General features: G+C 42.9%; 2 protein-coding genes and 1 long non-coding RNA gene across 3 annotated transcripts in view; 1 reads left to right on the top strand and 2 right to left on the bottom strand.

Annotated features, from left to right (window-relative positions):
- mettl24 (methyltransferase like 24) overlaps positions 1-4680 on the top strand; it is a 43598-nt gene extending 38918 nt beyond the window's left edge. Inside the window, exon 5 of the mRNA XM_079525579.1 lies at positions 3470-4680. Coding sequence (XP_079381705.1) covers positions 3470-3787 — 318 coding nt within the window. The 3' untranslated portion in view covers positions 3788-4680. The remainder of the gene's footprint in view (positions 1-3469) is intronic.
- LOC306940467 overlaps positions 1-27780 on the bottom strand; it is a 560182-nt gene that overhangs the window by 298807 nt on the left and 233595 nt on the right. The gene's annotated exons all lie outside the window — the stretch shown is intronic.
- cdc40 (cell division cycle 40 homolog) lies at positions 4831-27085 on the bottom strand. Its single transcript, XM_079525578.1, has 15 exons — positions 26816-27085; positions 26107-26193; positions 25474-25603; positions 25273-25359; positions 24751-24893; positions 24033-24129; positions 23595-23734; positions 22017-22091; positions 21119-21164; positions 19466-19567; positions 18222-18337; positions 15687-15820; positions 10972-11048; positions 8226-8370; positions 4831-5502 (listed from the first exon to the last, which is right to left on the bottom strand). The coding sequence occupies exons 1-15, from the start codon at positions 26996-26998 to the stop codon at positions 5325-5327; spliced, it is 1740 nt and encodes a 579-aa protein (XP_079381704.1). The 5' UTR covers positions 26999-27085; the 3' UTR covers positions 4831-5324.

Here is a 27780-nt window from a genome sequence, read left to right as displayed (position 1 = left end):
CTTGATGGTGTCGTAATGCCTGATTATGCTATTTTCAACACCCGAGCGCAACCAAACATAAAATTATCTCTTTCCCACTAGTCCCTCCATAACATTTTAGTGTAGTTTGTATTTGTTGATGAAATTTTGTTGATGTAAATTTAGTCTTACGGCCACGCTACACCAGGCTTTTCTCGCGCGTTTCTCTTGCGTTTTCTCCCGCGCGTGCGTTTAATTTAGGTCCAGTCCTATTTTTAAAAACGCACGCGCGGGCCGCGCGTTTAGGGTAAACGCGCGAGAAAAGCCTGGTGTAGCTTGACCGTTAGTCATCATGGCCACATTTAAATTTCTATTTCTTTATTTGGTTTGTCAGTGAAAAAAGTATTTTTTCTACGAATGCCACTCCCAATTAAATATATCACAAACGACTTCCACTTTACTGACATAACATGTCTAACTTAACCTTATAGTAACTACAGAGTAATCTAGTAAGAGAGTGGTGACACGCTTTGATCTCGCCGCAAAGCGGGTGCCTATGGGCGATAGTTCCAAACATTGCTCCTATGGCTGGAACTATTCCATTGAGATAGAATGAGCACTTCCACATTCCATTGTTACAATGAGAGTCAACGGGAGTGTCATTACTCTCTTTTATACTACTCTGAGTAACTATTAAAGTACTCCGCCATAGTGACATGGTTAAGCATAGATGCTGGTATTTGCTACACTGGGAGAATTGATATTGTGGTGACATAGGATAGGAGTCGTACTTTCCCAAAAACAGCAGACTGATCTGTTTGACTGAAAGATGGTGCTTTTTGGCTACATGGTCCAAAATGTATATTTCAAAATAGTGTTTAACGCCCATAAACAACCTAAAAAGAAAAGAACACCATCCTTGTTGGCTCATATGGCCAGTGGTGGATAAAGTATTCACATTTTTTTACTTAAGTAAAAGTACCAATACTGCAATATAGAAGTACTATTACTATTGTTATTAAAGTCCAGAGTTCAAAATGTACTTGAGTAAAAGCACAAAAGTATTGACATCAAAATGTACTTAAAGTGCAAAAAGGACTCATTATGCAGTGTGTCCCGTTTCAAGGTTTCAAATGTATAAAACAATCTTTTGATGCATTGTGAGCTTGTAGATTGGCTATTTTCAAAGGGAGTGTACCTACGTATGTTCCCCAGGTTCTATGTTCCCCACCATGCAAAAAAGGTTCTTTGTTCCCCACTAAGAATAAACCTAAACCTAAACCAGAAACCTAACCTAGTAATTTTAGTAATTCTAGTAGCAAATTCTTTGAACAATCCATTGAACTTTAGGCCTGCCTAGGCTACTTAAACTATCTAGTCTTAGCCAACTAAAAATTAACACTTAGGTAAAGTTACCTTAAGTTGTGGCAAATCTGGGAAAAAAATGCTTACCACTAGCTTTCTTCACAGATGTGTTCATAAAGGTGTCTACTATCACAAAAAAATGTGTTCCAACCCAACTCCCTTGGGAAATTTTGTGACAGCTGCTGAAAGTTGGTGTACCATTATCAACCAATATAAGGCAAAACATTCCAAATTTCATTATACTTTAAGTAGCATGTGACATGTCAAACTAGGGGGTTTTCATGATGCTGAATCCATTGCAAGCATTAGTTTTGCACAAAAAACACTCCTTTGCCTAAAAATGCCCATAGCCGTCATCACAAATGTGATGAGGTCAGCACATTTGGGCACATTTGGGCAAGTGGCTATGGCCGAATTTAGCCCAAGGAGTATTTTCGTGCAAAACTAATGCTTGGAATGGATTCAGCATCATGAAAACCCCCTAGTTTGACATGTCACATGCTACTTAAAGTATAATGGAAATTTGGAATGTTTTGCCTTATATTGGTTGATAATGGTACCCCAACTTTCAGCAGCTGTCACAAAGTTTCCCAAGGGAGTTGGGTTGGAACAATTTTTTCTGTGATAGTAGACACCTTTATGAACACATCTGTTAAGAAAATCCCAGATTTGCCACAACTTAAGCTAACTTTACCTAACTAACTGGCATAAAATTAACTAAAACATAATTGCTCAGACTCTTCAACAAAGATGGCAAAAACAAACATTCTTTGTTCTATACTTATACATACAATTATATAGTACAAAACACTGAAGTCCTTAAACCAGAAACCTATAACGCTAACCCTAAACCCTAAGGTAAGTGGGGAACATAGAACCTGGGGAACATAGAACCTGGGGAACATAGGGATGACCCCTTTTCAAATGGCTGAAATGTATATAGGGCTGTATGTTGTAGCAACTAAAGTTTTAAAAAAATGTAGTGGAGAAGTAAAGTACAAATACCTCAAAATTGTACTTAAGTAAATGTACTTGGTCACTTTCCACCACTGCATATGGCATTGCAAGGAAATCCAGGTCCAATTAAAGGGAAGTATGTTTGCGTGAGGGAATATGGCAGCCTAAAGGGAGCGAGGGACGAGCCAGGACAGAAAGGACATCATTTGGTCTACTCTAGTTCTTTCGGGAGTGCGCTTTTTATCAGTTTATGAGACTTGTTCAGCTCCACTAATAGTGGTGGGATTTCTGGAGACATGAGATGCAGTGGAATCTTTTAGTGCCTTCTTCGTTGCCAGGTTGGAGAGGGAGAGGCTACGGAGCCTTGTGTTGAAACGGAGCCAGATAATGTTCTACATTTAGCTCAAAGACAGCACCGCTTCCAATTAATTCCCAGGCCCCTGAACTGTGCAATGCAAACATCTTAAGCGTTTAACGTGGAGCAGTAAACAATATCCAGAGATTATTTTTGGCTAAATCTTATACTCGGCTAAATATATCCACCTTCCCATCACCACTGAAATGGCTGTTGGAAATTGAGCCAGCGGAGAAGAAATGCTAAATAATTCATTGGCATAATTACTTGTTATAATAATTGTTGAACCCGGAGGAATAAATACATGCACAATAATGTGCATAATAAACACACAAAGGTCACAGAGTCATGGTCTTAAGGACCCCAATCCTCGGGGTGTGCATTCAACTCTGACCATGAATAATCATGAGTCACTTCAATAGAACATGACTCCAGGATGCTACTGATGTTTATATCATAAAATGTTTGCTCTGCTCCGGTGTTAATTGTGTCGACCAAAGACTAAGATTTTGATATTTAGTCGACTAAGACTAGACTCGGGACTAAACAATTTCAGATAACTGAAATAGGACTAAAACTAAATGGTTACTCAAAAAGACTGAATCAGAATTTGCTGCCAAAATGAACACTGTTCTGCTCCACCCTAGAAGGCCCTACCACAGCACTGTCAGTCCTCCGTTTCTCAACCCATTACCAGTCTCACTAACACTAACTAATAATAATAGCGATGTCAAGTTTCTAGGTGTGTATTTTTCTTACAAAGCCACACACACACATTACAATGCAGTGTTCAGCTGGTAAATAAATAAACCAACACTTGTCTTTCCACTTCAGGTGGACGTACTGAAGGCAGACATGGAGAGTGCAGAGTGGAAGATTCTGGAGAACCTGCTTTTAGAAGGCGTGTTGGACTCGGTGGGTCAGCTGCTCCTCGAGGTGCACCTCCACTGGGCCGGCTTCGAGGTGGCGGGCGACGAGCCGTCCGTGGTGCGCTACTGGTTCAGCCTCCTCAGGGAGCTCGAGCACGCCAACTTCCGCCTGTTCTGCTCCCACAACGATCCGGCCAAGCCCCGCCTCTTCCTGCATAAGAACGTACTCAACGCCAGCAGCGTCTACACCTTGGGCTGGGTGAACACACAGTGGAAGCCCTGATGGATGGATGGATGCACTGCTTACAGCTCAGACTAACTTGGTGTGCTCTGTGCTGGCACCTGGCAATGAATCATGAGCATGTGTTAAGTGCGACATTTCAGCAAAGCTCAGTTCCCCGACTCTCTCTCTTTCAGTCTGTAATGACTATGGAGAGGGGCAGAGTTTCTCCATCCAAAGTGTTTATGTGCTGCTCATAGTGGCCATGTTGCTGGCTAGGGCTCAGCCTTATCTGTCATCGAGGGTTGGCCCACAGCCTGGCTGGCCTGCCCCAACACCTGTCCTCCAGCCAGCATGGACAGATAACAGCGAGAATGGAGCCAAATTAATTCAGCTCAATGCCTCTTTCTACAGGAAAAGGGCACATGCAAACGGGTAGCAAAATAATAATAAAAGAATAGCACATGGTTACCTGGGATAATACAATCTGTGGCCCGACCCTGGCCCAACAGCCAGATGAGGAATACAGACAGACCCACACCTCCACTTTTAAAGTGCCAATCTAGAATACAGAGAAATATCTGTTATGTGAAGCATGCCATGCCACAGTACTGCATCATGATTGATGTACATAAAGCATTTGTTGCAGATACGTAAAAGGTATTCTAATTGTAAGAAAACAGGGTATTTGAATACACGTGTGAGAGAGTGAGAATGCTCGAGACAGAAAGAGATGAGATGCAATTAGTTCTGAATGTTATAGCTTCTGGCATTAGAATAGAAAATGTCAATCCTGTACCCACATGGACACGTCATTTCACCATTATATCTCACACATTTCTCTTCCGATACTCAATCACTCCTTCATTATCTGTGCCACCCCAAACAAACGTTGTCACTGAAATTCATTAGAGAATTCCACTTCCACTTTCACTCTTTGAATTATTCAAATTCCCTGTATGTTTTAATGCAGTTGAAAAGAGCAGAGGGAGAGAATTTACAGACTTTCCCATAGAAAGCCCAAAGCATAATAAACTTTCTTCACTGACTTTCTACAGCCACCATGGACGCAACAGAAGAAACGGCCAAAAGAAGACATTTGACAGTTTGACAGGCAACATGTACAAAACGTTTATTTCCATAAAGGGACAGTCAAAAATGATGTTACAAATGAAGAATGTATTGTTTTTGCCCGGGATCAAAAAATAAAAATTATACAACACATTTCTGACATTGCAGATTAAAACAATGAACGTGAATGGGTAAATGAGGAATGAGCTGGCGAGTGAAAACACCCCCTGCAGTGCAGGGGCCTTTCAAAGCTGTATATGTTTTATCATTACATACAGAAGGCTCTGTTAACGGGGTATAAAAATACACTTCAGCAATAAGACTGGATACCAGTCCTATGGCTTTTACACGTTTCAGAAAATCCACGAAAGAGGAAAAAGCTCAGTTTTACATCTCTTTAAGCCTCTTTCTATACTTCCTTAAATGGACACAATGTACAAAGGCTGTGTCTGGGGACACAGCATTTGTACACCCCCCCCCCCCACCCCCCACCCCCTAGAATACACAAAGCTCCAAAACAGGCACAGGTTCAGTCCCAGAGTTTGATCTGCCCGTCCCAGCCACAGGTGATGACCTTGGAGGTCTCGTGGGGATGCCACAGGGCACTGATGCACACTTTGTCATGGGCTTTGATCCTGTGGTACAGCTTGGTGGTCTTCCAGTCCCAGATGTTGAGCTTCCCATCTGCGTCTCCAGATACCACATAACTGGAGGTGGGGGGGAGCGGGAGAGGGGGAGAGAGGGAGAGAGACGCAGGAGAAAGAGGGAGGTTAAGACTTTTGCTAAAAATGACTCCTGTCCCACTTCACCTGCTGATGGTGGAGGAGTCTGAATTTGGGTCTTCACTCCAGGCAGTGGTGCCTGCGTTACCATGGTTTCCCAATAAAAAGTCAGTCCACCTGCGGATAGACGTTATGCATGATGGCACGTGGGTGTCGTGTAGGTGAATATGCGAAGTAGCAGGTCATTAATTGGGGTTCCTGCTTAAGAGTGAGTTTGCCCCAGTTAGCTACTCCTCGTTAGATTATATATCCTGTATGTACGTGTACTCTATATGAGAACAGGCTGTTCTGAACACCTCTCCATCAGCTGCAGTCATTTTAGACAAGGGGATACAAGTGTGTGCATAGAAATACGTATCTCCTGCCATTTTACACAACGCTGTCTGCACACTGACTTGTAGATAGTGGTCAATTCCCTGTGCTTTAAAGACAGACGTCAGATGTCCAGCTTTTAGTGTGTGTGTAAACACAAACTTTGTCCCAACGCAAACATTAAATGCCATGGACAATGAATGGCCAGTTTTTAGTGTTTGTGGAACCACAAACATTACGTAAATTGTAATTGGCCGGAATGAGATGATGTATGATGATGTACAATGATAAGAGCGCCCCTCACTTCACACGGATGTGTGTGTGTGTGTGTGTTTTTTTTACACACTTATGTTATACAACGGTCTCACATACAATTACATCGGACAATTGTAGGACCAGCCACAAGATATGTAACACTTCCAGGTATTTTGGTACATCAATGCATACAGCCTCAGAGACCACATGCATTTTCCTTTCAAAAGAAAAGCCTTGGCCTGGGCCGTGGCTCAGCGGTCCAGGCACCTTGGCTGGTAATCCAGTCTGGCAGTGTGCCGCGGGTTCGACTCCCGATCCCGACGGCCTTTACTGCATGTCATCCCCCCCATCTCTCTCCCCATTTCCTGTCAGCCTACTGTCTGTCCCTCTAAAAAAATATAAAATAAAGGCGAAAGCCACAAAAAAAACATTTAAAAAAAATTAAATAAAAAAGCCTGGGCGAGAACCCATTCAATTGTGGCATACAGGAGCGCTACGTGTCTCTCGCTTTCTGCTGATTACTGATGGTCTGCAGCATTATTCAATTGACACACGTACACTCATCTCTGTCTCTCTAATTAATCAGGCTCATCTGCTGCAGCTGTCTAGTTTCTCCCGGCGACTCCGGAGGCTCTTTCAGGCTCTACATAGCCTACATTAATGGTGTGAATTGGCTCATAGACAGTCGTCCTTGATCACGTCACACTGATAAAGGATTTGTTTTGCCATGTTTATATGCTACAATGTGGAAATTGTGCCTGGTATGATGCTAATCCTACGATGACTATGGTTACCTTAATCTGATGTTTAAAGAAATCCGGTATAATCTATGATGGTTCACTGCCTTGGCAGATAATTTCCTGTTATAATCTATCTAACAATATAAATGACAAAATGTCTGTGTGTGTCTGTATGTCCTAGCCACCCTGCTCCCCCTCACTTGCACAGTTCATCTGCATTTTGCACAAACATCACAAAGCCCTTTTCCCAAATGAACAAACTGAACGCTGTTTATTTGCGTTCTCCCAGTCTCACAGCTTCACCCTTACTGGCTACTGCGCATGCGTGGTTTCTTTAGTGCGCATGCGTGGTTGCTTTAGTGCGCATGCGTGGTTGCGTTACACCATCATTCGTTGGCCATCTAATTTTGCCACGGGTCACTGGACACTCCAAGCCTCATAACAGACTCACAGCCGTAAGTTTTTGGATGTCAACGTCTCTACATTGTTCCATTTCTCCTCTAAAAAAGACCACGGACTCTCCTGTACTGACCGCAATGCAGCGAACGTCTGCACACACATTGCTTCTGTGTGTCTTGCAACGACGGTTCGCGGGTCGCTTGTGTGCGTGCTCATATATTCCAATGGGTATATATTCTAGTTGTATAAACTCAGTTTTATTGGACATTAATCATAACTTAAAGCTTACTCGGCATCACACAACTTTGCTTAAGTTAAATTAAGTTAACAATTACACCCCAACCTCCCATAAAATGAAATCGCATAGAATAGAAAAGTATTTGTATTTCTTGGAACACCTGTCATTTCTACTAGGGTGGCCAGCATCTAGTAACAACCCAAGATCAACCTCCGCTGATGAGGTCAACAGTTGCCATCTACCCTGCGACATTCTAAATCCCAAACCGCTTGAGCTTATAAACACGCTTCTGTGGACAACGCAGAAGTGCCTCTCGCCTACAACAACTGCAGACTAGTTTTTGGGCCGATAAAGTATAGTTTTTGACAGTGGCGGAGGCGCACAGTCTCAAGCAAACTTTAGCCACGTGAGGCCCCATCGAGCGAGCTAAAGCCGAGTGAGTTGCCGTGTTGATTATTGCAAAGTTCGATTGAGCCGAATCAGCGCCGTTGTAGTTGCGACCCGACGATGGGCACAGAATAGTAAATCATGTTTTTGGAGTGAGCGTTTGCCCCATCTGCCACTCAAAGTGGCTACTGGCCAATCACATCACGTCCTTGCACAAGTGCACTGGCCAATCACAGCACGTCCTTGCACAAGTGGTATAGGCTTTGGGATGTCGCGTCGACCCTCTTGAGAGGGGTTAGTGATGTGGGAAGTCCTACCTCATGTCGGGGGAGAAGTCCACCTGGCAGGCATAACCGGCTACCATGTGACCTTTGAAAATCTTCTTCTTGTTCAGTCTGAAGCGGTTCTGGGCTCCGAAAATCAGAATCTGGTTGTCCATGGACTGGCAGGCGAGCCATTTACCTGAGGGGTTGAACGATACAGCGTTTCACAGAGTGATGGAGACAACAGCATAGTTTTATTAATACAAACCTAGAGAATGGTTGCATGGTACTTCAGCGCATTAAAGCTTTATTATATAAATGCTAGAGGTAGGTAGTTGTCATTTATGTATTGTTGCTACAAATGGTCCATTCAGTATAATAGCGCATGCTTGTGGCAAAAAGATATAACAAACTCAATATCCACAACGTAATTAAACTATGGTACATAATGATATGGCAAATACTTAAAGAGCTTAATAATTAATAACTTAGCAATAGTTTGCTGGTATGTTCTATTGTGCTGCCACTAATGATGGCTCCAAATATAGGACTATAGTACAAAAACGTAATAATAACTTAGAAATAGTTTGCAGATGCCACTACAGATTGCTCCAAATGTTGAATTCACATTAAGAATGTTAAACTACTAAGCTCCTACTAGAATTGTTTGGTGTGGCATCTTGTGATGTTTTGCGTCGTGTCGCAGTATAGGTTAACCCATTCTGTTTTTTTAAGTATTGTGTTATGCTTTAGCTATTGAAAATAGCAGATCTACAAGCTCATAGCACAGGCCGAGTGCCGCACTACGAGCTTGTAGATCTGCTATTCTTTTTTATCTTGAAAATGTGCCTCAAATCTTTGAATTCTTTCAGAGCGAACGTTTTTAACTCAAATCTTTGCTTATGGGGGGGGTCCCTGGATCAACATATTTTCAGATGGGGGTCGGCGGCCTATTACATATAATTTTGGCGTCCTTGACATTAAATATTGAGAACAACTGATATAGAAACATGAGGTTTTTCAGAAAATTGTCATGATTTAGAAGACACTTTTAAACTTTCGACGTCAGTCCAAAATGGGTTAAACCTGTGCTTTTGTGCCAACACTACCCTAGTGGCTTACGGTTGAAAAGCCCCTTATGTTTATCGGCAAGAACTACAAGGCACTTCTTCAAGCCTTGTGTGGTTGCGAATGAAAGCTGAACTAAAAAAGGTAACCACTGGACACAGATGGCTGGGAACGATGCCAAGAAAAGTTATTTACAGCAACAAAGAACCCCCCCCCCAATGAAAACATTGATGAAAGATGGCAACCGGACTTTGACTGGAATATTCTAGGAAGAGCCACTGATGGTTGTTCCCACCAGAATAATCAGTAAAGAGGAATGCTATAAAAAAAAAAAAAAAAGTTTTAACGGCGCAGTGTTCACTCTTTCTACTTGGCAGAACATTTTAGTTCCAGACATCACTTGAGTCTAAATGTTGCTTTATAGTGATGGAAACGGCTGCACAGCTGTGCCAACTGCTCTCACAAATCACTGCACTTCTTGAAAGGAAACATGGTGGGAATAATAAATGTGGCCGAAAAACGCCCGTGCACGTATATGCTAAAAAGACAGATATTTTGAAGAACTCTTTGCGTGTGTATATACATGCACCATTCTGATCTACAAATAAAAGACACTTCTATCTCTCACTCCTCACTAATGTTCATGAGATAGATAGATAGATAACTTTGTCATTCAGCAGATACATAAAATGCATAAGAGAACGAAATGTTGTTTCACTGGCTTTTAGTATGCTAGTTAAAAGAGAACTAAACTAAACCCTAACTCTAAAATACCACCATTTGTTTCTACTCGGTCTGTGTCTCATGGGAGGGCTGTGGGCAGTTCAGAAACCCGTCCACCAGTGACATCATCGATCGGGAATCCAAGCTAATAGAAACTGCAGGCTTTCTATTCCTGAAAAGTTGCAATGCGATAATGGAAGCCATCGTTAATGAATAATGAAAATCGAAATCTCTTATTTCTTTTCATTGTTTAAAAAAAGAATCTGCCTAAACGATGATGTCACTGGTGGACAGGTTTCTGAAGTGCCCACAGCCCTCATATGAAACACAGACCGAGTAGAAAACAATTGTGGTATTTTATCATTAGTACATTAGTGAGGACCAATTATATGAAGATAAGTTGAAAAGTGGTGAAGTGGTCCTTTAAGTAGGAGAATGAAAAACATCGGTCCATTTCTGCAGCCCAATCAAGCTCTGTCTCATTGTTAAAACTTCTCCATTATTAAAGACAAGCCATCCATGTCACCGCAAATATGAACACTGCCCCCAAGGAAGGGAAGGAGAAGAACCATATGGGAAGCAAATGACGGCGGAGGATGAAAGAACAGAAGAGAGTGAGTTGATGGAGTCACTTCAAGATGAACGGATTCCATGGTTAGAGAACGATTATGGGCTACATTTGCTTAGTCGGGGGACCATATGTTTGTTTTTGCGGTACGCTGCACATAGACATTAAGACTAGTGACTTGTTCGCCATGCTCTGGGTGAACACAAGAGCCATCGTTTGCAGCAGTGAATGGCTACCTCTACTCATGCTGGAACACGTAGTAAGCACATGTGCGATTGTTCTATTATTGCCCATTTCAAGGTGATTTGAACAAAGAGGGCTACACTATATTAAGACTGCATATCTATCCACTTAATGAATAACAGCTTTCAAGTTTCAACCAGACTATTTTTAACTTGTTTGATAGAGTATCCATGTTCTGCCATGTCCAATTGTACTTACCATTGGGAGAGAGCGTAACAGCTGGCATAGAGTGCATACTGGGCTCTGCAATGTACTTGAAGTCCACGGGGATGTCCCTGGAAAACACAAGCAGGTGGTGAGCCACACACACACACACACACGCACGCACGCACGCACGCACGCACGCACGCACGCACGCACGCACGCACGCACGCACGCACCACAACGACAAAGAAAAATCCTCAGTCCTTTTTTTTTTGCATTGAACGTTGGAACGTTAATTTGTATTTCTGTTAGGTAATCACAAATTGCACAGGGCAGATATGACAAATAACTTCAATATACAAATAAATCACTGACATTGAATTTTGTTTCTAATTTACAAAATAGAAATTCGTTGAACTACAAGCTACAAGTTGTAGATCTGCTATTTTTGAAAAATGGACATTTCTCAAAAATAATTGAGATTACCGGTATCTCAAATAATTGCCAATGAATAATTGTGACAGGTCTACTTGTACAGGCATAGAGTTAAATGAACATATTAGTCAGGAATGTACAGTGCACTCTGCAGTCAGCAAAACTTAAAACCATTCACAATGCAACTCACAAATAATATACTGTACATCCACAAAGCCATGTTAAGCCCTAACCACACTAGAGGGTCCCCATGCAACTCCTTGCAACGTGCAACTCCTTGCGACTACTTGCAACCATTATTCCTAATGGCATGTTGCAAGGAGTTGCATTGGTGTGGTTTGTTGCAAGGAGTTGCAGCCATGTGGTTTGGGCCTAGAGTCAACAGATGATGCCACAATAATCACATAGATGTTACAAAACAAGGCAATAATGTTACCTCAGTCGATCTTGCCTTCAGTTTTTCTAAATAATGGTTAACGGTCTGAACAATGTTGGTTTTTATCAGCATCCAATTATCTATACAGCCCTTCTTCTCTTCTCCCGCTGCTCTGGGAAAGGAACTAATCTATTCTGAACTTTGATGGTCTGCTAAAGATCACGTTAAGTGCTACAGTGCTGTGTGTATGCTTTTTGGCATGACAGGGTGATACGGTGACAATTTGTGTTAAATGCCCCTTATGAAAGAATACGATAAACACAGACAGTAAGAGAGAGCAGCAGCACTGAGGCCATGGTGCCCCACCTCCTCGTGATGACAAACCATCACTTCTCATCAATAATGAACCCCCCCCCCCACACACACACACACGAAACCTCAAAACTTCAGATGGGGTCACTGCGTTTGTCAGAACCGATGTCTACAGACAAGCCAAACTCTGGAAACTAAATAGAACGTCAGATCTCCCCTTGGAGTTCCAAAAATAACGGATTACCCAACTTATTGGTGTTTAAAAAGACTCTGGAATGTTTGTTTATGCGAGCAGGAAGAAAGCAAAGAGAAGTATGCAAACAAACAAACATGTTTTCCGTCATGTAACTGTAACCCATCGACTGAGCCTGTCAAACACAAAGGTTCTTTGTAGTTTTTATACAAATAAACTTGGGCTTGGCCAAGTCTCCACTGTCATGATCCAATTCATACAGCAAGTAGTGAAGACAGTCCCCCCCCCCCCCCCCCGTGTGTTGCAGAGGGGAAATTAAACATGCAAGCTTTGAAGCTTAGTGTGGTGTTGGGGAGAGGAAGGCAAAGAATGACAATGCAACATTAAGTTTCCAAAACATAATAATCATGTAGAGCCAACAGTTCTTTCCAGTAAAGTAAAACATATCTCAATATTTTACTTAAGTACGGTGCTTGAGTAAATTTACTCAGTTACTTTGCACCACTGATTTCAGCCTTTATTTGACTCACAAAGGCCCGGTGCTGCCCCAAACCTCCCAGACTCAGCCCCCTCTCTGCCCAACAACGTATAAAAAAAAGTGTTAATGCCGTCCCTGGCATAGTGGAGCACATTTTATATCTCGATCATAAGCCTACTCCAAACCATAAAGAAACTCTATGTCCCCCTGGAGATAACCCTAATCAACAGATAAAAGTCTTCCTTCCACAGCCTGCACGACCTGTGTAAGTATTTTGGTGCATACCAGTCAAAATGTGGATAGAATTTTGATTATATGTAGGTGTCTGCGCCATGATCGGACTGCCTGTTCATACAGCAGTGTTTTTTTTAAAGGCACACCAATGGGCCAGATCTACAGCATAGCATGTAGCGAGATCAAGATCAAAATGAGCTTGCAGATTGACAATTTTACATTTAATTTGATAATTAAATGTAAAACTTTTGCGTACGACATGCCCGAAATATGGATGTCAGGTTAAAATATACATATACAGTACCAATCTCAATTAAATTTGTATAATTTACCTTTGAGTGCAGTGCACAAAGCACTGATATAGTAAATGAAAAAGATAATAACTTTTTGTATATTAGTTATACATTATATATTCCTAAAATAATGTGTGGTTGTCACAAGAGTCACACCTGGACTTGTCTTACAGCACAGCGCTTGTTGGGAAGGAGGTCAAGGAACCACCGCTATAGACAGCCGCCTCGCTGTTCTCCCTCTCCTTCCCACCGTTCTTCAGTGTTCGCTCTCTGACTCCGCTGTGGTGATACGTGACTCTGCTGCGCTAATTCAGCCTAGCTAAGTCCGCTAGGCAGGGCTTAGTAGTCTGAGCTCTGGCGAGGGGGGAAGGCGGGTAGCCATGAGCCAGGTGGTATCCGTGGGAGAGAACGGGGGACAGTAAAGCCTCTCTTTGGCCCGACATACAACCCCCTCCCTCCCCCAACTTGCCTCTCACTCTGCACTGGCAAAACAGAGTTTTTGAACATTAACATTTCAGCCCTCACTTGGGACTAATGTGGAAAAAGGCGAAACATTAAATAAATCCTTGATGAATGCTTGCACCCGTTAATTATAGGGGGGAGAGCACTAGGGAGAGCCAAAAGAGGGGGGGGGGATAAAATCCATTCCACAATAATACTGTTCCTTGAATAAGGGCCCCCCTTCCGAGAAGCCCCAGGAAGCTCGCTTTATCAGAAAGCTTTTAAATATTTTATCATCTTTGAGCAGCAAACACCAGCGTTTGTTTAGCGGCATGGGAACCCCCCTCCCCAGCATATTTGCGAGGCTTTGTCTGTGGGCTAGTTGATTAGTCAAAGTCCCTGACAGCAGGAACACCTAACAACAGATTGTTGTTTTTCTGCAAACCATAGGAAAACAGAGAGTGAGATGACAAGACGGCGTGGCAGCTTGGCTCTGTGACTGAAGTGAAAGATTGAGACAGGAAATGTGGAAATGGAATGATTTGAATGTTTTGAACATGGTCTGCGGTTGCTGCATTCCTCCGTTTAAAATGATCCAATTAATTATTGGAACCGTGGTGGAATCCTTATCATTTATTTGTCTACTTCGTGGGAAGAATGTGTGGGGTTCACTGGGGTAGTTCCTGCAAAAATGATGCTCTCGATTTAAAAATCACATGAACCCTAGACTTCCCATTCTGGGGCGAACATGCAGCAAAACACAAAACATAGCTAATCTACAAGCTCACAACACGTCGCAAAGTGACGTGTTTTGTTCTTGTAGATCTCCATAGACAAGGTCTCATGTCTGCCCCCCCCCCACCCCCGTACAACTGGGCATACACGTGTATAAGGAGGAAGTGGCAGGTGTTTAGAGCAGTCTACCCTTTCCTGATGAAAGGAGCGATGGCACGGGCAAATCAGAGCTACTATAGTGTGTAGTTCAAATGTTTATCTCATTTCTCCATTTAAATAAGACAACTTAAACAGGCCTTTCAGGGGTTGCTGTGGCGCTCTGAAACAAAGTAGTAAAAACAGAGCACTGACTGAAATGGTCTCTGCAAACTTTATATTACAGCCTCAGCTCCGAATCCCCCCCCCCCCCCCCCCTTAAAAAAACCCACCAAATGCCATTCTGCTGCCGCTACCTCCTTAGTCGTTTCATTGTCCTCCTCATCATCATCCATCTTCTTGCCTTTATCTATCCGGGGAATGCTCTCCCATAGTATGCATTTCTCATTAACACCCTGCTTCACGTACATGCAGACACGTACGTTCACAGGCGGGAGCTGCCCTGTGCAATTACCGCCTTCCATCCTTGGCTACTGAGCAGCTTCAGCGGAGCTCGTGGGAATAAAGATTCGCCCTAAAGGCAACGATGACAGTGGTGGTTGTGGGAGCGGACAGCAAGACTTATTTTACTCAGGTACGCAGGGATTCGAAGCGGCAAGTTTTAGTGAATGACTCACCAATCTGTCACTCTGAAGACAGGGGATCAAAATGCGAACGCACTAGTAGTACTACTACTGTTAGGGGCTGTTTATATGTTTGAACTAGGGGTGGGCGACATGGCAAAATATCATATCACGATTTTCTCCAGGCACGATCACCATCCACAATCTTAGCAGTATTTTTCATGTTAGTTTTTATTAAGTTACTGAATAGTATAAGCAAACCATTTTCCCCTTCCGAAAAAAGTATACAAAATAAAATTAAAAAAAGGGTTATAAAAGGGTTTCGAGAAGACTTTGTTGCCAGCAGACGTGCAAACCTTATCTGTGCAAACAATGCTTAATTTAAAACTTTGTCCAATGAAAACGTTGCAGGCTGAATATAGCCCGACTGCAGTATCAGGCTTAACTGTTGTCTTGGAAAGCACATCTCTGTAAAGGCAGATCTTGGAGAGATTTTAAATCGCTCACGATCCAATAGTCATACTATGGCATAGCCCTAGTTTGTTCGTCTTACCACTCCCACACCCGAAGACTCTTGTCATCCGACGTGCTGACAAAGCGACGGTTCTCATCCACAAAGGTGATGGTGTTGACGGCACCCAGGTGGCGGTCGTACTCCTGCACCACGTCACCTGTCCTGGCGTCCCACTGAGAGAGAGACAGGAGGGAGGGAGGGAGGATGACGGTCAGATGGGTGTGATATCATTTGTTCATCAACTAAGGGCAGAAAGGGGCTACATGAAGACATGCCAGTCAACTAAATAAAAACAAGCACGCACAAAAAAAGAAAATGCTTCACTGCAGTGCAGGCATAAGCCATAACTCCATGCACACAGTTCTAATTAGTGGAATAGATCCCACTGCTCTTAGGAAGCAGAGATACGCGGAGGGAGTGGGACTCTGTTCTTCTGACAGCACTTCCTAATTGGCAGTAATGGTGATAATTGATGGGGTAACATTAATCAGCTCCATCAACAGAACAAAATGCAAAAAAGTAAAATTCTTTAAAGACAAATGACACCGAAACAGTCAGCTCTTTGGACAGCAGTAAAGAGACTATATTTCAAACAGATAAATACTTTCATACTGATTGTTTATCATATAACAATGCCACCCCACCCTTCCCCTGGTTACATGGATTAAAGCAAAAAGAAATCTCACGACTGAACATTTGTTAGGTCAAGTTCTAATCTTCAATATGTGAAACAGCATGAAAGGACTTCCATAAACAATTAGCACACTATGTACAATTATAATATTTTGGTAGCCACTAGCCATAGCCAACCAGTTGAAGAAAGTTCAGATAGAGGATTTACCCTTTGCTTTTATAGAGAAAAAAAGAATGAGATCAATCGGGGTTTTCAGGAAGATTGAATGTGAATTTTATTATTATTTATTATTTGCTAGCTTGACCACTTCAAATAGTCTTTAATCTTAAAACTACTAATAACCGGAAAATATATTTTCACCGGTGCGTGTCACGCTTCCATAGAAGACGTGCAGACTTGTATGGAATCCAAATGAATGCCGTGGTGATTTTAATCCATGTGGTTAGCAAGGAGAACTGTGCCAAACACTGTTCAGTTAAAACGCTCACCCAGCGCCGGGATTCCTTCAAAATAGGAGCTCTGGGGTGCCGGAAAGACATGGCCGCTTTCATTCTCTCCATTTCATTTATACGATACATGATCCAAATACTAAGTGTTCATATTTTTGAACGAGAGGCGGATGAGGAGCAGAAATTAAGCGCTAGTATATCCATCAGATCAAAACCACGGAGAGCGCCCTGGATTAGGAGAGACGAGGCATTCTTTCTGCCGCGCTAACAGGCTAGTGAACGGGAAGCTAATATGACCGTAGAGCGAAGCGTACGGTGGCCGAGTCCGACTCAAAAAAAGAAAAATTACAATACATCCGTCGATTGGATTCCCTAGGACGTGTGGACACGTCGGATGGACGGAAACGGTTAAAATTGCTCCCACAAATTTTCAATCTTTGTATTTGGAGAGACCAAGTTGATTGTTGTGTAAAAAAAGATATAAATGGTAAATGGTGCATTTATATAGCGCCTTTATCCAAGGCGCTTTACATAGATGTGCATTACATTCACCCATTCACGCACACATTCATACACCGATGGTGGCGGAAACCATGCAAGGCACCAACCAGCACATAAGGAGCAATTAGCGGTTCAGTGTCTTGCTCAAGGACACTTCGACACTAACTCTAGGGGAGCCCGGGTTCGAACTGGCAACCTTGCGGTTACCATCCAGCCACTCTACCCCATAGCCACTGCCATGTACACAGAACAATTAAATAAAAACAGCGCTCATGAACCAAATAGACCCATATAAGGTTCCAGTCATTAACTCTTCAGAGTTAAATGAACACAGTGATATTACGGTATGGAATAATTCCGTTGTAAAGGATCTGGTCTTCTTTCTCCCCTCGACCATATCCTCACACCAAGTCTGATTCCATCCCAACATGGTTCATGATTAATGTCTTGCTCTAGTCCCATCACCCACTGTGTCTCTCTCTCACACACACGATGAGACAGGAGTGCATTTCACGCTCTGTGGGCATAACATTTACGCACGCGCGTGCGTGCGTGCGTGTATACACACACACACACACACACACACACACACACACACACACACACACACAAAACGCTCATATGCTCACACCTCACTGCCTGAGAACTACATCAGGTGTGATGATAGGACATGGTATATTTAGAATGCCCTGCACAGTAAGACCCTCAATGTTAACCCATTTTTGGCGGGAACCCCTTTTGGTGTTAGCATTATGTTATGCTTTAGCTATTGAAAAATAGCAGATCTACAAGCTCATATCGCGCCACCGAGTGGCGCGCTACGAGCTTGTAGGTCTGCTATTTTTGAAAAATCGAAGAACGACTGACATAGAAACATAACTTTTTCAGAAAACAGGGGATGTAGAAGACATTTTTAGAATCTGATCTCAGGTCAAAATGGGTTAATGTAAAAAGGGTGTGGCAGCACAGCACAGCACAGGCCGACATTACCTGAACAATCTTTTTATCCGACATGCCAGCCACGAAGAGGTTCTGTTTGTCCTCGTCGGGGTTGAACTTGACGCAGTACGGCACCTTCCTGTTGGTGAACCTGGAGATGCACTGGCCTGTGGAGTGGGGAGACGCACATTGAAACAAACAAAAAAGACAAAAAGGATTACCGTGAAGTTGTTTCAAAGGGCAACGTATATCATGGATGTTGGGCGGACACCTTCTATGTCCAAAACGGTTCTTTTTTTAAATATTATTAAAATAATAAATTACATTTGATCTGCCATTTTCACTACTTTTCGTGTGACACTTGCTTGATGGGTAGGGTATTAATTTACTTACAAACATAACAAATTGAAATATGGAGATTCAGGGTTTATGTCAGACAGCAACAATATGTATAATGCTATATCCAATGCCCTGTAGACCCAAGCAAAGCACAGATCCACAACAGAACAGAAAATCCATTCCGTCTCTGGATTCATTCAAAAACAGTGCAGTGATGCAGCAAGGAGGTGTAACCTTTTAAATTAAACACATTTCTGACCGTGAAGAATGAAGAATGCTTAGAGTAATGTTTAAAATGATGAAGTAGCCCAACTCCTGTCACAGCATATTTCATTAGAACAAGGCCTATAACTGGAAGTACGGTAAGTTATTGTTCCAGTTAATGTGTTTTCATTCATCAATTGTTATTAGAACTACTGATGAATGTGGCATTAATTCATTATTATGATTATCCATAACATAAAAACAGAGAATCATATTACACTTAGATTCTGCTTACATTCAGGGCATCATCGATGAATAATAAGGAATGTTAGGAACCTATTCTAGTAGCCATCATGACTGCCATGATGATGCACAATCAACTGAGTTAATGTGGCTCCCCCACAGGGGAGCTGCTACACAACAGGTAGAGCATTAAACTCTCCTCTGCCCTCTGCTGGAATGGCAGACACACGTACAAATGTCACATCTGCAGGGGATGTGTGTCTTTAAAATGAAGTGAAGTTGAACCCAGTAAATAGTGGTCTTCAAGAGACAAGAATGTAATTTTTACATGATATGAAACTCATTTATAGACCGGGGCCACAGACAGACTATATTGCTGTTATAAATTGAGCCTATGTAAATGTATGACAAACCAGCTTGCCATAGGCAGTCTATTCCCAGTATTTTTGTACAACAATGTATACAGAAATCAATTGCTCAAGTCAGAGCAGAGCGATCATGGAACGCACCTGTTTCAGAGTCCCACAGTTTGAGGTAGCGGTCATAAGCAGCACTGAGGAACTGGGTGCCAGTGTTGTTGAAGCAAACATCTCGTACTGCTTTGCTGTGGCCTAAAGCAAGACAACAGGGGAGGGGGGATGAATATGTTAAAACCCAGACATTAATTTTATTTGACCCAATTCGTTTGAGGAATATAAAGCAAAATACAGCAGTTTGAGAGAGAGGATGTGGGGGTTGGAGGTGAAGTGTGGGTGGGATCTTTAAATGCACGTGGTGGCGGCAGTGGCTCAAGGGTAGAGTGGCCGGTAGAACAGCTGGATGGGAACTGCGAGGTTACCAGTTCGATCCCGGGCTACCCCAGAGTTGGTGTCGAAGTGTCCTTGAGCAAGACGCTGAACCCCTAATTGCAGGTTGGTGCCTTGCATTCCTCCATCTATGTAAAGCACCTTGGATAAAGGCGCTATATAAATGCACCATTTACCTATTCCCATTCACTTGAGAGCCCATAGTGAGGGTACATGTGTACATGTGTTTTCCCCACCCCGCCTGACCGCCTTTCTCTGTTCCTCTCTAAATGCCAAAACCTCCATGCATGGCTGTGCCTCTCTCTCTCTCTCTAAAATTCCCTCTCTTTCTCATTTGGTCCCACGGGTCTGACAGCACTTGCCTGCCTGTTCACCTTCCTTGTTAAGACCACCCTTATATCAGGGCTTCCATGGCGAGAACACAGCCACGGGCTAACTGCTAGCCTGCCTGAATTCTCACTCACTTTATCCAGGATCGCTGGTAGACCATGGGCAATATCACAGGCTAGCTGTGGAAAACCTTGATGAGTGTGTGCTGTGCATAAGCATAAGCAACCAAGGCACAAATACACTCCTTCCAGATTGTGTCCCAATATGTAAAAAAAAAAAAAAGAAAAGAATATCGTCCATGCACACAGGTCTTTGCACCTGCTAAATAAACACAGAACATGGACACTTTGGACAGCAAGGATTTGTGTACTAGGCCGATACGGGAAACAAAACATTTTAAGAACATTCGGTCTATGCCCTTCTTAAACCATGCACTGACTTCTTGGCTGACCCATCTCTCTCCAACTCCATCTCCTGCTTCCCCTGCCTGCATTTACGGCTTCTCTCTCCCCAATCACACCCCCCCCCCCCCCCCCGTTCCCCACCACGTCTCCCTGGGCTGTTGAATTATACATGCTCTGTGAAGGAGCTGACAGGCAGAACCACAGCTGAGGGGAAACAATCTCCGTTTCGACAGCACACCGTCTCTGGGAAGGGTGACCTGCATGCATTACCCCAACCCACCCACCCACACCCACCCACACCCACCCACCCACCCCCACACACACACACACACACACACACAGTCAGTCAGTCAGCAGATGTGTCATTAGCATTCTTGTAATGCTGAGCTCGCAATTTCCGTCCGTTGTGAATATTTCTCAAAAGAGAGGGCACCTTTTTTTCTTTACACGTTGACTCCTTTGATGAACAGTTGAGGTTGGTGAAATGGCTGCATCTCGCAGGCATTACTTTACACTGGCAGCAAATTTACATGAATCCCTCGGTGTGTGACAGAACAGAAAGGGGTTGAGGTGATGTTTGAATTGCAGACGTTGTGTTTAAAGTGGTTTGAGGCTCACTCACCGATAAAGGTCCGTACGCACCGCCTGTCGTTGTACACCTCCCACAGCTGCGAAGGGACGAAAAACAAAAAGTAAGAAGTGATTCTGGAAAGCCTGACACTCTGTCTCGACACTGACAGCCAGTCGGATTATTTGTGTCATGGTGGAGCTGCTTGGAGCCCACATCATGCCGACAGCAGCATCAAAACTCACTACAGGGCTCATTAAATGTACCGAGCAGGGAAGACCAGAGGCACATGGTGCCAGGTGAGAGGCTCAAGGACTAACAGGTTTAACAGCAGGAAAACTTTGATTAGCCAACAGGAGAGGGGTAAAGGGCAGAGATGGAGGACAGGGGTGGAAAATGGGTTTTATTTCTGTGTCTTGAGCAAAACACCAAAACTGAGAAGGGCACATTTGTCATTGACGGAAGAGACTGTGAGGTTACAGTGCATATTAATGCTTTTGCAGTGTTTTGTTGTCCAGATTCTACATACCACGTGATTCAGTTACAAGACAAGTCACAGATATTGATTTCGTCGTTTTCAGTAGCCAATGGGTAGAGATTATCAGTGACAGCCGGTCAACCAGTGTCAACATTTGTGTCTGCTATCCAGGTACAGAAGCGTACTGTAGTACGGGGTAAGTTGCACATTTTGAAAACTATAAAACTAGCAGCCGTAATGACATGATATTAATAAATAGTGAACAATTACGCTACATGACCCATTTATTGGCTAAAATGAACAGGTTGTATATTGAACAGAGCAGTGAAACAGCTAGTAATCTTCTTAGAGGGATTAAGTAATCAAAGAGCTTATTTGAAAGATTTTTTTTTTTAAATCTGTGCAGCGCTAAAAGACACACAAAATAATCATTGGGTGTTTTTATGTTTTCAAGTGCTATGGAGTAGTTGATACCTTGATTTTACAGTCCATGGAGGCGGAGAGGAGTAGATGACCAGAGGCTGGGAACAGACGGATTGCACTGACACCCTGCAACACACAGAGGAGGAGTTGGCCTAATTAACATCATGGAATGAAGATAAATAAAAGATGTCCTAAACTGTGATGTGGAATTATGTTTAGGTATCATGGTTGTAAACCTATGTTCTTGCTGTTCTACATAATAGCCAACCAGCTGAAGAAATTGCAGATTGATTGAGGCTTTAAACTTTCTGAGACCATTAGGATTCAAGGAGGATGCTTCTTGAACATTATATAATATACATTATATTGCTAGTTTGACAACTTCAAATACTCTTTAATATTAAAGTATCTAATAACCGATCGAAAATAGCCAATTTGCAAGCATGTGTTGCACAGCTTGTAGATCAGCAATTTACGGTGTTCAACATGCTTCCATAGAAGATTATGCTGGCTTCTATGGATTCCAAATAAAGTAGCCTGGCACAGCTAAAGATTGAATCAGATCATCTGTGCAGTTTGCAATATTTCTCCTTCTCACTGATGGTCTTGCGAGATTTGCATTAGGAATAGTGCGTATGCACATGCATCACTTTTCCACCGGGACACGCCCCCCTCATCTAGACTGAGTGGCAAAACATTGAGAAGCATGGAGCGTTGGAGTTTGGAAGTGGAAATCATTCAATGGTCCTGCCTACATCCTGTTTCTAAATAGCACGTAATTCAGGAGGCAGCAGCACGTTGCGCTATTGAAAATTAGCACTTCCAAATTCTCACAAATAATCAGCTGCGCGGAATACATTTCTTGACAGAAAGTAGCTCATAACATGTCTATGGTGGTTTTTATGACAAAAACCTTCTGTACAAGTGCAATGTTGCTGAGTTTAACGTTGTTTAATACCATCAGATAGGCCTTTTCTGTTTGGATTTATGGGCCATCAAGGCCAGAAAGTATTTTTTTTCTTTTTTTTTGCCACTCAGTAGGCATTCCCGCATAACTTCCGGGTGCGATGATGTCACGCCCCTATAGCCTGGGTCGAGTCACACACACTCATCATAATCATGGATGTGTCAAGGCTGTCTCACGTAGCCAGACAACTATTCCACAATCTCTGAATGCTATATACTCTGGAACTACACCTCCTGAAATCTGAGCAAGGAAGCAATCCATTCACAAAAATATATTTTAAAATATCTTCACATTTAATGTTTTAATATCCATTTCTGCTTCATCAGTGTGACACTGATGTGACACTGATGAAGGCTGGATAGCCGAAACGTCTGTCATTCGATGTTGTAAAGATTAAAAACTAAAATGCAGTCTTGGTGTGTGTCGCACACATCAAGGCCACCATCACCTTTATTACACGACTGTAAAGACAAAACGGAAGTGGAGAAGAGGCTTCACTTCATCGCTTGCTCAGGATCAGTCTGGCCACACGAGACTAGGGCTGTCACGAAAAAACCTATTCAAGAGTTCCCAAATGCAGTTGTCTCCCGAGCGCCCGAGCAGCCTGATGGTGGAAGCGCACACACACACACACACACACACACACCCCTAACCCCACTGACCTTTGTGTGTCCAGACCAGACATGGATCTGTTTTTTGGGCAAGTAACACTTGTCTGGGACGTCCATGGTGCGCAGGTTGATGCCCACATCCTGCGGGATGTGCAGGTAGGACCTGCCCTGGTAGTCGTATGCATCTTTGACTGGAGTCACATAAATGCACAAGAATGTTACTAGTGCTACATTTCTACAACATTTACATTTGCAAAAAAAAAGAATGAATGAAATAATAGTGTTATTGTGATGTTTCGGACCTAGTGGCTAGACCTCAGACGAGGAAGAGCCACTAGGCTCGAAACATCGTCATGCCAGCGGTAGTAATAAACCCTTTTTGGAGCATGATAAAGTGTGCGTGCGGACTCTATTCTTTCACTCTTTGCTTCTGCCATGCACATGGCATTACTTGTTGACAATGCATAAAGAAGACGAGAGACGGATTACCATGTAGAACCGTCTTCTCTTCTGCTGGAGCCTCCTCCTCGTTCCTTCCCTTCTTTTGCCTTTTGGCCGTGATCTCATCTAGCTCCTTCTGTTGCTCCTGGCAATCAAACATCGCAGAACAAGAATGTCAGAAGAACACTTCTCACATGAGACACAAGGGGGAACATAAAAAGTTGTCATATCACTTCTCACATGAGACACAAGGGGGAACATATAGAGTTGTCATAACACTTCTCACATGAGACACAACAGGGAACATATAGTTGTCATATCACTTTTCATATGAGACACAACAGGGAACATATGGACTGGAGTTGTCATATCACTTTTCATATGAGACACAACAGGGAACATATGGACTGGAGTTGTCATATCACTTTTCATATGAGACACAACAGGGAACATATGGACTGGAGTTGTCATATCACTTCTCATATGAGACATAACAGGGAACATATGGAGTAAATATATACTAACTATATACTCACACATGCACATATATATACACAGTATATACTGTATATTGTGTGTGTGTAGTATATACTGTAGTATGTGCAGGAGTGTATTAATATATACATTTTGTCTCCGAGATACACAATACAGTAGTGTTGCTTCTCCTCTTTCAGGATGAAGGAATCTATAAAGTAATAAATAGCACTTCCATAGTTGTTAGCTAAGATATATACTGTATTGTATCTAATGCTGGACACGACATTACCTCGGATGGTTTGGCTCCATCCTTCTCATCTGCATACTTGGCCCACGGTCCAAGGAAATTATCAATCTCTGCTGCTTCTCCTCCTTTCACCTTTTTCCGCTTTGCTGCCTCTGTCTTAGGAGCAGCCTCAAACACAGTTAGTCCTGTGTGGAGCAAGAGATATCATTCATAATTACTAGTTAAATGTAATTTCTATCTCCAGTCAGTGCTCAGCTTTTACAAGCTTTGTCTGTTGCCTGTATATCCCAGAAAACTGTCAATGAATATTCAAAACTATGACTAGGCTATGTAATATAAATAAATTAACCAACGCTCAACTGTGAAAACTAAGGCACACACACACACACACACACACACACACACACACACACACACACACACACACACACACACACACACACACACACACACACACACACACACACACACACACTTTATGATGTGCATAATCGCTGTGATTAATCATGCAGTACAAATATGTCAGAAAAAAACATTACTAGTAAATGTCAATTATAGGAATACCTTTCTTTTTCTCTGCTTCATCCACGGCCCCAATATATGTGGTATTGGACATTTGATTTGTGTCAACTGATGGATCTAAAGCATAGCCTGGAAATATATATGAATATATATTAGACACAATAAATGCAGAACTTAAGAATGAGAAAGTCGCAACATTGTGCTCTTTTATGAGACATTAGCGATGCCAGGATTACACCTTACCATAGGTAGAGAACGTCCTCCTTTGCTGTTCGAACATGAAGTCATTGACGTGAGCAGCCTCTGTATATCCAGATAACATGTTCCTGGGGGCAGCCATCTGCTGGGATTTATATGGGTTGACTGGCCCAAACTAGTAGGAAGGAAAAAAAAAAAAACAATAGCACACGTGAGATATGCACAGCAATTTTTGTACTGGACAAACTGGTGATCAAAATGTGTGCAATAGTGTTGTTGTCGAGTCCACCTAAAGCGAGTCCAAGTCGGGACCGAGTGTTGGAGGGGTCGAGTCAGAGGCGGATTTTTTTTTCTTATTAGATACAGAAAACAATCTTGGTCAATGAGGCAGGCGCATCAGATGCACTCCGTTACTTAATAAGACATCTGTCTATAAGCGCCAGACAGCTCTATTATAATGTTAATGGGCTCCTCATAAAATTATTTCATTGCATTGTAGTGACTCGAGTGGACTCGTGGAGGAAGGGTCCAGAGTCCCTTGGTCCAAGGCCGAGTCTAATTATGAGCGAGACCAAGACGAGACAGAGTACATGAAAATGTGGACTTGAGTTGAGACCACCAGACTCGAATACTACAACCCTAGTGTTAACAGTCCTTCTGTCAGTCACCGAGACACACCTCTGGTGCAAACATGGTTTCATAGGTTGGGTTGTAGGTGACTTCTTTCAATGATGGGTCCAGGTGTGTGCCCACCTCAACGGCCTCCTAATTATGACAAAAAAAAGAGGGGAGAAGGGGGGGGGGGGGGTGTAGAAAACTCATATTTGAGTGACTCATATTTGACCAAGAATACCACTTTTGCCAGCCACATTTAATCTATTTTGAAGTTTCAATAGAGGATAAGCCCCTTGAGTTGCAGCAACTCTTTTTCGAGGGGGTCCTCGGACACAAACAATGACAGAAAACAATCACATAACAATCAACAGTAACACCGACAAAACATACATGTGCGCTCTCACTCCATCCCAGACCTTTACAGTAACAAATGTAGAAAAGGTGTCTGGGATGTCATCAAAAGGAGTAAATGAAAGAGACATAAGAAGTAAAAGCTTCTTGGTTGACTTGAGAAACAAAACAAAACGTTTGAGGTTGCACAACAACGTGGAGGAGACAGAAGAGAAGAGCATTCTTCAAGGAAAGCATCAGAGAATCCCACACCAAAAGGAGCTAGATTTTAAACATTTTAAGGTTTAGTAACTTTATATCCCCCCCGGAGTTAGAAGAGAATCTACAATACATCATCTTGTGTTCATAATGTGCGTTAGACCGTCGCGCGCGTTACGTGACCATAACTAGCATTAGCTAATAGCTAGGTGCTTTAGCATACCTTTACGGCGACCTCGGGAGCGGCATTGAGAAGAGCCAAAGTCATGGTCGGTGCTGACTGTAAAGGTTTAAGGTGGGCCGTGGCGTCAGGGTCCACTCTCTCCGGGCTGGTGTTAGTTTTAGACTCATTGTCAGAATCAGAATCGGTGCCGTATGAAGCGAGTGATGCTATGGCGGCGGTCATCTTGGATGTTGTGAATGTGAATTCAACCAACGGAAAGGGAAGGGCGGTACTTCCGTGGCAGTGTTGCCAGATTGCGTGAGAGACATAAGCAACTAGGTCTACGTGGGCAAGTGGCCTGTGGCTACCCCTTATTTAATGCAGTGGTTCCCAAACTTTTTCATGTCATTGACCCCGAAATTAATACTAATTAGCCTGCGGACCCCCATTTGAAGAGATATGCCAAGGACCTTCCATAAGAGAAGATGTTTACGGCTCTAGCAGTGATTCTCTCAACCAGTTTAATTTCAAGATTCATATTAGTCTACAGACCCCCATTTAATGGCATTTCTATCTCTGAGACCCCAATTTATCTTGTAAAATCAATGTTAAATTAACTCTGAGAGTGTACAAATGTGTACACTCTCAGAGTTAATTTAACATTGATTTTTTTCTCTGAGTTACAGACCCATATGGGTCCACTTGGTTCCAAACTATCATTTGGCTGGGGACCCCCTGGAACTCATTTAAGGACCCCTGGGAATCCCAGGACCCCACTTTGGGAACTACTGCACCAAATCTCTGTGCATGTGTGTGTACGTGTGTACGTCTGAAATCCACGTAACTCCAGAACCGTTCGCCCCACCGACTTCAAATTCGACACACGCGTTCCACACCCCCACAGGGAGTGCAGTGCCCGGTGTCGAGTCGGTCGGACCCATGGTTGTCCAGAACCGCCACAAAAGCCCTCTGCCCGGGCCAGACTCCATATTTGGGCATGCTTAACAAAGAACTCCATGTGCATA

This window comes from Electrona antarctica (genome assembly GCF_951216825.1).
Source record: "Electrona antarctica genome assembly, chromosome: 17".
NCBI classification, from domain to species: domain Eukaryota; kingdom Metazoa; phylum Chordata; class Actinopteri; order Myctophiformes; family Myctophidae; genus Electrona; species Electrona antarctica.
The sequence above is the reverse complement of the archived record's forward strand: the minus strand, read 5'-3'. Positions and strand labels throughout refer to the sequence as shown.